Source organism: Callorhinchus milii, unplaced genomic scaffold (assembly GCF_018977255.1).
Source record: "Callorhinchus milii isolate IMCB2004 unplaced genomic scaffold, IMCB_Cmil_1.0 Scaffold4, whole genome shotgun sequence".
Taxonomy (NCBI): Eukaryota; Metazoa; Chordata; class Chondrichthyes; order Chimaeriformes; family Callorhinchidae; genus Callorhinchus; species Callorhinchus milii.
Window position 1 is genome coordinate 20211187 of NW_024704745.1, and position 10964 is coordinate 20222150.

Sequence of the window (10964 nt, forward strand, 5' to 3'; positions counted from 1 at the left end):
TCTGCTTCCAAAGTGATAGCCACGAGTTCAAAAAATAGGACATAATTTCCCATCAGGCAGTCCAAAGAATGATGAATAGGTACAAAATTCAAGCTGGGTTCACCAATGAAATCAGCAAAGAAGCGCACATCATCATCTTTTCGACATGGTAATACCAGATTAAATTGTTTATCCAAGGTATTAGATTTGTGAGCTTTAACAGGGCTAGTTCACCTTTCTTGGGACAGTTATTTGTATTTTGAGATCTTTTGAAACCAGCAGTTTTTAGATAAAAGCTCAATGATCAACTACCACACTAAAAAAAATAGATTTCCCATAAGATACTATTTCAGCTGGGTTAGTGGAGTGAGAACCGGATAGTTTCCAAAAGGAAACACATTTACTACATATCACTCCCTAACACATCCACTAATGTCAAGAGTTGTAGTGACAAAATATTGGGAGGAATTGGCTGCCTGCCTATCTGTTCTAGGCATTGGCAAGCAAACCAGAGAAGATAAAACACACCTCTTGCAAGTAGATTTACAACTGAAACATGTACAGGTATTACAAGGGTACCTTAACAGTAAGAAAAGAGCACAAATATAAGATTGCCATTACCAGATCTAAAAGAGAATTGAAGAGGAACTTATTTGTATAGAGTGTGGTGTGAATGCGCTACTCACTGAAGTAGAAATCATCTGTGCATTTAAGAAAAAGAGTGATGCATACACGAGAGAAGGGAATAGAGGGGTATGGCAGGGAAAAGGGACCAGGATAGGTGGAGGTTCAATCTGATGCTTCACACTAGTGCACCAACATTAGATAAAACATTATAGACCTTTTCAGGGAAGGGTGGGGGTGGAGGGGGGAAAGAGAGAGAAAAGAGAATTTCTATCCACCTACCCAATCACACAGTTCATTTTTTAAGTGAAATTTACCGAATGGGAATAATAATTGTTTATTTCTACTACTCACAACATTCTCATGTGATGCTGCTTTGTCATTGGAACAGCACAATCAACAATATGATCAAGGATTCAGATTAGCCTACAAATATACTCACTGCATGTTACCATTTGAATCCATCAAACTTCGTGGCTTCCTGCAGCTCGGTTAGAGCACTCGCTTTGCAAGCGAGAGACCTAGGTTCGATTCCCGGCAAGGTGAAAAATTGGGTAAGTTTCCTTATTCTACATGCCTCTGTTTAACTAGCAGTAAATAGGGACCCGGTTGTTAGTCGTTTAGCGGATCGCTTTTCCGGGGGTAATAATTCCTTTAAAAAAAATTGGTCACTTTAATCGACCACTGTTTGTGGGACACTACGCTCTGCAAATTGGCTGCCACATTTCGCCCACAAAATTTACAGTCAATTCGCTTTACAAAGATATGATGAGGCACTATATCAAATACAAGGATTATTATTATCTTAAATCTATTTACATTAGAATACACAGCATAGAAACAGGCCATTTGGCCCAACTGGTCTATCCTCGTGTTTATGCTCTACATGAGCCTCCTCCTGCCCTTCCTCAACTAACCTTTCAAGCAGAGCCTTCTATATCTTTCTCTCTCATGTACCTATATAGCTTTCCCTTAAATACATCTATACAATTTGCCTGAACAAGCCCTTGTGGTGGCATGTTCCACATTCCCACTACTCTCTGTGTGAAGAAATTTCTTCTAACTTCCCTATTTGATCTATTTGTGACTATTTTATATTGACGGCCCCTGGCCATTTGAGTTGTTTGAGTATGCCATACCAAATGTAAGGATTATTATAACCAATTTATAATTGTGGTGTCTTAAAAAAAACAAATAAATGTATGGTTATTACAAGATTCCATTTAAAGACATTGTCAGATCCACTTTTAGTTTAGTTATTGATGCCCCTCAAAAAAGCTCTCAATCAGGTGCAAACAAGATGCAACTATGGAAATGCTTCTGACATGCATTAATGAAATACAATATAAGGTGGTCTCAACAACCTAAAACACATCCAATCTAGCCACTTAGCTCAGCAGGAAGTCCAATTACATTTCAGTCAGGTTTATATAGCTAGGAATCATATTTCTGGAGAACCATAACCATTTCACGAGAAATCAATAATCGCTGTTGGATGTATCAAAATGTTCCATAAATACAATAAGAACTCAGAAGATTTTTAAAAAATCAATCTAGCTATTGAGGCTGCCCAATTGCAACAATGGTGGCAGTCCTGGAATCATCCATAAAAATCATCTATGTATTCCTGCTGTAGAGGTCCAAGTATAATTTTTCTTCAAGTTATTTATACCAAAAGAAAAAGCATAGACAATTCAGAGATTTTCTTTCTCTAATTCTCTTTGGATTAATGAGAATGCCAAAACATTTATTATTGCTCAGTCCTTGAACATATTCAAGACTGAGGTTGACAGATTTCTAAAGGATAGAGGGATTAAGGGATATGGGGACAGGGCAAGTAAATGGAATTAGGTCAGAAGTTCAGCCATGATCTTATTAAATGGCGGGGCAGGCTTGAGGGGCCGAATGGCCTACTCCTGCTCTACGTCTTATGGTTTTATTTAATTTTTTTAGTACTACAATAATAATAATCCTTGCATTTGATATAGCTCCTTATCAAATCATTAAGACACCTCAAAGCGTTTCACAGAACATACTGTAAAGTGGAGTGATTGTATATTTTGTGGACAAAATGAAAGTATGTTGTAGAAGATTCCAAACAGTTCTACGTACAGATTGAAGAGTGGGTTCATCCTCTGTCGTTGGTTCATCCACTGCCATTGGTTCATCCACAGCATGCTGCCCATTCTGCTGATAAATTATAAAAAAAAGCTGCAATTTAGTTGAAAAACATCTTGTAGATTTTCTGACTCCCCATACACGCCTCTGTTTACCTAGCAGTAAGCAGGAACCTGGTTGTTAGTCGATTGACAGATCTCTTTTCCGGGGATAATAATCCCTTACTAAGTAAGGACTGCTGTGCTCAATTGCCTGCTGCGTTTCACCCACAAAATACACAGCCAATTCACCTTACAGTGTATTCTGTGAAGCGCTTCAAGACGTCGAGAAGACATGATTAGGCGTTATATCAAATGCAAGGATTATTTATATATTAATAAGAATAAGAAAAAGAATGACAAGAATAAGCACACGTCAATGTATTCAGTTTGTGGGTAAGGGAACCATCTGAGAATAAGTTTAATTTGGTGCTGAGCAGATTTGATTGAACTACCTTTCATTAAAACAAACTACTTGCAGTCACAAGACAACAAGCTTCAATGGTATTTTGTCAGTGATCAAACCATAAATTTGACTTAAGTCTTGCTGCAAATAATTCTAAAATAAGGGGTAAAAGATTACTGGATTTACAATATCAAAATAAACAAAAGTAGAAATGATGTTGTGGTCTGGAAGATTTATACATTCAGACTGCAGTCGAAGAGGAACACGTTTGCAGTCCTTGAGGGAGATACAAGCAACAGAATCAATCAAGTTTTTTTGCTTTGTTTTTTTTAAAAAATTGTCAGGACAAAAGTTCCTTTCATCTTTCCTTCTCCAGCATAATTGTTTACTCTTCTATAAGCATAGCCAAGATAATTCACTTCTTGAATTGCCAATTGTTCCACATTTTGTTCTGGCCAGAATGGCAAGTACTCCAAATATGAATCGCACAAGATGGAAGGAATCAGAATGATTTTATAGCCAGATAAGTTTAAAGCAAATGGCAAATGATTTTGTTCAAAATATTACACAGATGTGCATAAAAACTCTTTTGAAATGGCTGGTACTGTATGACACTACAATTTTCATACCTGATATGAATGTTTGAAAACAGAGACAAAGAAAACAGAACTGTGTTGTGTTCACAAATTGCAGCAAACTTTCAATGTGCGTTTATAAAGAATGCAAATTGGAACATTAGCAAATAAGAATGAATTGAAAGATTAGCAAATACCGTATTATTCAAATTTAGACATGACAAATACTGTAAGAGCTCCGAGATGCTACCTCATGGGAAGGGCACTATATAAATGCACATTGATTCTGTTGTACTGTAAAATTATTCCCCAATGGTTTTAAACAATCCGATCTGGACTTATTCCAAGTTCCAACTGCTGACTTTTTGCCTTAATCTAAAAATACCAATGTTATAGGAAATATTTATCTGTCACACCAGTTTCTTATTACATACGCACCTTAGTCCTAACTTCAATCAAGATATTACATTCAACCAGTTATGTACCGATTGCCACAAACCTCAGAATTGAACGGCTGCAGTGAATGTGAATGTAGCCCTTGCAGGAATTACAACTACCACCTGGATCAACCATAGTAGGGTAAAAAGTCTTAACTGTTCTCTCTGGACATGTTTGTGTGTGCATAAGACAAGGCGATGTATTCCTTACATTGAATGTTAAATGCTGCATGTTTCCTCACAGCAAGAATATATTGCAGCTGTTAAATCTATCTGAAAGTGACTTAGAAAGAGACAATTCAATTTAGCAGTTCTGATATTAAATTTGAGCAATAAAGTGTTACCGACAGGCAAAATTCAATAGCAGAGTGGGTTAACCACACTTCCATCTCTAGGACCAGGTTCAAATTTAGTATGATTGATGCGGAAAGCAATTTTCTCTCTCTATTGTGAAGGCTATAAGACTATGAAGTTCTCAGCACTCACTGTCCAAGCTCTCATTTGAATAGCTGATTGGGCAAGATACTGGACTGCTGCCAATATAAATGAACCATATCTCAATATGACTCAATACCTTCAGAGCAGATTTTTTGGGACACACTCGTCTCCAACAACACATCCATAGGGTGCTGAGACTACTAGTGATGTGCCTGAAAAACACTTTTGTGGTGCATGGGGAAACCAAATATCACACGTGCCATCACCTCTGTTGGTCCTAGTTGGCAAAACTGGGAAGCAAAATTGTTCAAGTGACATTTCAAGACTTCAGCTCATAGTTGTGACCGATACAGCAGTTCAGTAACAGGGGTGTGGTACAGTGCTGGGGGTGCCATCTGCCTGTTCGAGAAGACACTGAAGACCCCATCAAACCATTTGAAAAAAAAGTTTCTCACGATATTCTAGCCAACAATCCTCCAGACAAACTTACTTCACTGGCTCCCTCGATGACACAAAAGACTGCCATATTTACCTACAATGTACATGTGCTGGAAGCATGGCTGATGTCACTTCCTGTTCTTTGAGCAGCCAACATCACTTTAAGAAGGAAGTAGTGATGATCATGGGTGTAGAGAATACTTACATTTTGGAGCAAGGTTGATAATGACAGTTAGCAGGGGTGCGAGGAGAGGAAGCTGAATGGCCAGGAGCATTGTGGGGATGGGGATCAAAGAAGCAGGATGTGGGTTTCCTGCAGCGGATGAGGGGAGAACAGGGTCAAAGATGAGGAAGGAGTGGTGAGTGGAGTACACGATTAATTTTGCGGCAATTGTTACTACAAAACCTAATGCTATTTGTCATGCCAAACAAAATTATGTCAGATTCAACAGCACTACCTGCCTTACACCATTCAGGTCCCCACTTCTACCAAATTTGACAATAAATGGTAATGATCAGCTGACAGTGAATTTAAATCATTTGAATTTGGGGTTCTAACATACATAAACCATACAATCCTCAATTTACAACACTAAGATTGCCATCAAGGATTAATAATAGCTACATTGCTATCCATATTGCAGGTTACTCCCACGCATCACCTTGTAATAATAAAAAAACTTTGCATTTGATATAGCGCAATATTACGTCTTCAAAACATCTCAAAGCACTTCACAGAATATACTGCTAAGTGCAATAACTGTATTTTGTGGATAAGTTTTTTTTGCATTCATCACTTTCACCATCAAAATCCCAAATGCATTTTGTCCATCAATTTCACTACAGGTTCAATTATCCCTCTACTTCATATCCCTATGTGCCCCACAATCAACTTTCAGCCATTCTGGTCTCGTTCCCTGGAACTCCATTCCAGAATCCCTCAAACTCACTTCCTTCCCTCTTTCAAGGTAGATTTCAAATAGTACTGTTGATCATCATGTCCCTCTACACCTGCTCAGCTACCACTTCCAACACTGTGAAGTGCCTCAAGACATCTTCCGATGTGAAAGGGGCTATATAAATGTAAATTGTATTATATTACCTACAAGTCATTATCTGAAAGAAAGCGTAAACACCCTGTTATTATACACTAGTTTTTGCAGCAAACTGCTGTTAAAAAAGTACAGAAATCTGTAAGGAGCCCAACTGTCAAGGCCACTTAAATGAGCTGGTTCAAACAACACATCAATTCACACGACTGCAGTATAAATATATAAATCAAGTAGTGCAAATCAATTTGGGTTCTTCCCGGGAGACGTGAGTGGCACTATTAATAACATCAAAGAACCCAACACCAGTTAGCAGAGGTCTGCACATGAACTGAGATCTAAATGCCTTGTGGCCAGAGTAATTCAGAGCAGGAAATATTTACATGGCTCCAATGCTGGATGCGCTGCATTGCTTCTGTGGCAAAAAAGGAGAGGGGGGTGGAGGGGAAGGTGACACAAGTGGGGCCCTCGTGGCCTAAACTGGCTCCAAGGTGACATGCTTGACAACACAATATTGACAACCCAAGCCTTGACTCTTGCCTTCCTTTCTCCAATACTTTACTCTCCAAAAGGAAAGTGCATATTCCATTTCTGTACTGGGAAATTTCCATGTGTAAGTGGCATACATATGCAGAACAGCTGCATTCTTGATAGCTTTCAAATTTGGGGAGGGAGGGGATAAGATGGAGTTCCAGAGAGCAGGGCAGAATGTCTGAAAGCTCACTCAATGTTAGGGGGCTGGATGGGCAGAGGACAGAAAGCATGCCATATAATACCAACTGAGCAGAGTCAAGGAGGTAATGGAAAGCTAGGAGAGTGAGAGCCCTGATGCATGAATTGAAGGACAGGTGATGGACCACAAGACCAGATTTGAGCCAAGGACTTCAGGGAGCAGAAGTGACTGTCGTACCAGGAAGGGGCAAAAGGCGGTTCCGGGATGTGATGGGAGTGAGGATGGCAGTTAGGGAATTGTGCAACAGATTGTTAGAGGCGGGCAGAGGGTCAGTTTGGAGGATACAAGGGCAATTGCGAGGCGGTTTGGGGATATTATTTTCCTAATTTGGGACCTGGGCATGAGTGTGGGCACTTGGAAGAGATGGAAAGTATAGCTTGCTGAGATAGCCTCAATGAAAAGGTAAGGTATTGCCAGGGATGAGCCAACCATCACCCATTTACCCTCTTGCCTAAGAAATAATGCATAGCAGGGCAAAACAAATCAGATTAGTGCTTCAATCAAAATATTCTTCAGGGCTAATACTAGCAATCACTAGATAATCTGCAGCTAAAGGATCACGTTTTTTGATAAAATTTCAGTCACTAAAATTCTGGATTAAATATCACTGGGCAGTTCAAGATTAAGATTAGGATTTAATTACAATGTTTCACAATCTGGATAGAAATTTCCCAATAGTAAGTGGCATGAAATGAATCTACATCATTTGAAGCCAGGTATACCATTCATAGTTTGGGTTCATTGGTTTAAAACGAGTTTCAATAGGCAGAATCACCTTATAGTATTAAGGACATTGCCAAGATCACAAAGCATACTACTGTGGTATCATTTCCAACTTCACACTCAGAAGACATTCAAAGGTATAGCGAGCAGTTAAAAGCCAAATTCAATAGTCAAATCACACCATTTAGAGACATCATTAATTAAAATCACGTATTTGACAGCTTTATGGTGATGTCATGTACTTCCCACTGGGTCAAGAATGAGACAGAGAGATGTGGGAACAGTCCCTATTACACAACTCACTTCAATGATTTAGTGAACTCTGGAAGCTGCATTTCACAAATAAAACACATCACATCACTGCTTTTACCCCCCATTCCACCAAAAATAACCACCAAATTCTACAAACAACTGATCAAAGGAGTTTTTTTTGTCATCCGGGTGTCTGACACATGCGGAAACCCATTGCCATACTCAAGAGGTATCCAAACCAAACAGAGTTCCACGCGTGCCACTTACACATAGAAATTCCCATGTCTGTAATGGAATGCACACTCCGTCTGGAGGGCCTGCATACTGAATTCCAGAGAGTAACTGATGCTGATTGACAAGAGACAAGGCATGGGGACCCTAGAATGTTTGCTGGGTACTTCTGGAGTTTAACCAACTAAAACCACACATCTTGCTGTTGAAATCACTACCTTGCAAGCTTCCTGCTGCTTGTCCACCCTACCTGTAAGGACTTTGACTCTTGGGGTTAAAAGGAGCTGAATGGGAAGAATCCCTACCCCCAGTGTATGTCCGTCCAACTAACACTGATGAGGCAGGCTGGCCAGTCTGCCATCAGCAATATCCAAAAAACATATCTGGCTCAGGAACAAGACTACTAAACCGCCACAGAGGTTTCACTTAATTCCGACATTTGGTTGCAAAAGTCTGTCACCTTGGAGCCAGTTCAGCTCTAGAAATCTTGCTCCCCCACCCGCCCACCAATCAAGGAGAATAGTCAGAGTCTCAAAAACTCAAGTACCGAAAACATAAAAAGCCAAAACAAGAAGGTTGCAGGTAGAGAATTTATAAATAGGGACAAAAGCCAGAGACATGCAAATGCCAAGTACAGTAGTAGAGAGAAAAAGATCATCCTTAGTAATAATAATCCTCGCATTTGATATAGCACTTTATTGTCGTCGAGATATCTCAAAGGGCTTCACAGGGTGTACTTTAGAATGGACTGACTGTATTTTATGGGCGAAACACAGCAGCCAGGATTGCACACAGCAATACTCCACGAACAGCCATGGACTGAGTCAATATTTTTCTTTTTATTTGGGAGATTTGTTGGTCAGGACACCGGGAGAAACTCCCTTCTCTTTTCTAATAGTGCCACAGGATTTTTAACATCCACCTAAACGGGCAGACAGGACCTTGGTTTAACGTCTCATCTGAAAGACGGCATATCCGATAATGCAACACACCCCACCACTAAACTGGGGTGTCAGCTTACGATATGCGATTCCAAATTCCGACGTGGGGCTCGAACCCACGACCTTCTGACTCAGAAGCGAGACGGCACCGAGTCAGGCTGACATACAAGTGAGAGTGAGAGAGGGGAAGAAAATGAGAGAGGAAAAAAAAGGACTGAGGGGGAGCAAGAGAGGTGAAAAAAAAGAGGGAAATAATAACCCTTGCATTTGACATAACACCTTATCACATCATTGAGACATCTCGAAGGGCTTCACATAATATATGGTGAAGTGTAATATATTGAGTATTTTGCGGACAAGGGGAAGAAAAGGGGTGGGGAGGGGGGAGTATGAGAGAAGGGGAGGGGGGGGGGGAAGGGAGTTTGAAGGGAGTGAGAGCGGATAAAGAGTGAGGGGGATAGTGACAGAGAAAGAAAGAGGGTGATAGTGAGTGAGAGAGCAAGAGGGAGGGGGTGATAGTGAGTGAGAGAGCAAGAGGGAGGGGGTGATAGTGGGTGAGAGAGCAAGAGGGAGGGGGTGATAGTGGGTGAGAGAGAGCAAGAGGGAGGGGGTGATAGTGGGTGAGAGAGCAAGAGGGAGGGGGTGATAGTGGGTGAGAGAGCAAGAGGGAGGGGGTGATAGGGAGTAAGAGGAAGGGGGGATGGCGAGTGAGAGAGAAAAAGAGATGGGGGGGGGAACAGAGAGTGGGAAAGAGAGGGGGGATAGCGAGTGAGAGAGGAGTGTGTGTGTGCGGGGGGGGGGGGGGGGAGTGAAGGGAGAAGAGTGGGAGGAGTGAGAGGGGAAGAAAGAGTGACGATGGGAAGGGAGTGAGGGGAGAGTGGGGGTGGGGAGTCGGGGCTGAGTAACCTCTCCTCCAAACAGGCACAAACTTGTGGCAGCCGCGCCGCCGCACTCACCTCACCCTCGTTCTCCACAGCCATTTTCTGCCAGGGGTCGGCCAGCTGAGCGAGCGGCATCTTCGGAGGCGCCCCGCTCCCGTGCCGGATCAGCCTCGGGGGGCAGCTTCGGGGGCTGGGTGGGTGGGGAGGCAGGAAAGAGGAGGGGGGGGGGGTGGGGGGAGGGGCGTCAGGTGAGAGTCCGGCGGGGCAGCCCCCGAGCGACCGGTCGGCGTCAATACCGAGCGAGTCAAGTGGGTGAAGCTCAACGGCTTCAGCGCGTGGAGTGAAGAGCGGGAGCTCGCGCCTCGGGGGGCTCTCTCCGGCCCGCGCCACTTCCGCTCGCAATATGGCGAAGCCACCGGCACCTGGAGCGATACAGCCAGGCTGCCGCGTCACGACTGACGACAGCCACGGGAGGCGGGGCCGAGCTCACTCTGCCCCTCCTCCTCCCCCTCCTCCTCCTCCTCCTCACGAGCGGGAGGGAGGGCGGGGCCTGGCCGCCAGCTGTCAATCATCGTGGCACGCCGTCCCAACCGTGTTTGTGCGGCGCTGTGCGAGTGCGGGTTTTAAAGCGGCTTTGGGCGGGGGGTGTCCAGTCTTTAAACATTTATTTTAAACCCGCAAAAAAGTCCAACCCCCCCCCCCCCCCGCTCCCCTTTATAGACTGTTTCTTACACAGTTTCAAAAGCACGAACCTAAATCAGCCACTCTGCTCCCCAGAGTTGGCAAGGTGTCCTATTGGGCTACTTTGGGGCTAGATTTGGTTGACTTTGGGCTACAAACATAACTTAATTTCTGGCAACCCTGGTTCCCCCCCCCCCCAGGAGCTAAAGTTAGGAGCACTTCAAGTAAATGCAAGTCTTGACTCGTGGAACAACGCCCAGGATGCATGCAGGCTCGTGTTTATTTTTGAGAAGAAAAAGTTCTATTTGATTTGTTTCCTTGGTCGCTGCAGAACATTTGAATCTTTCCCTGGTCAGGTTCGACCCCCAATTATCCTTCCTCCCCCACATCCGGTCCCTCACCGGCGCTGCTTTCTTCCAC

At 42.8% G+C, this 10964-nt stretch overlaps 1 protein-coding gene across 4 annotated transcripts in view; it reads right to left on the bottom strand.

Moving 5' to 3' along the window:
* The window catches only part of LOC103177513 (ribosomal protein S6 kinase alpha-3), a 37154-nt gene extending 27111 nt beyond the window's left edge, over positions 1–10043 (bottom strand). For 2 of the 4 annotated variants that reach the window (XM_042334123.1, XM_042334121.1), the window contains exons 1-2: positions 9939–10043; positions 2716–2793 (exon numbers count right to left, since the gene is read on the bottom strand). In XM_042334123.1, coding sequence (XP_042190057.1) covers positions 2716–2793; positions 9939–9998 — 138 coding nt within the window. In that variant the 5' untranslated portion in view covers positions 9999–10043. The remainder of the gene's footprint in view (positions 1–2715; positions 2794–9938) is intronic. The other 2 variants (XM_042334122.1, XM_042334124.1) reach the window with 2 other exon arrangements.
* Between the last annotated feature and the right edge of the window lie 921 nt (positions 10044–10964).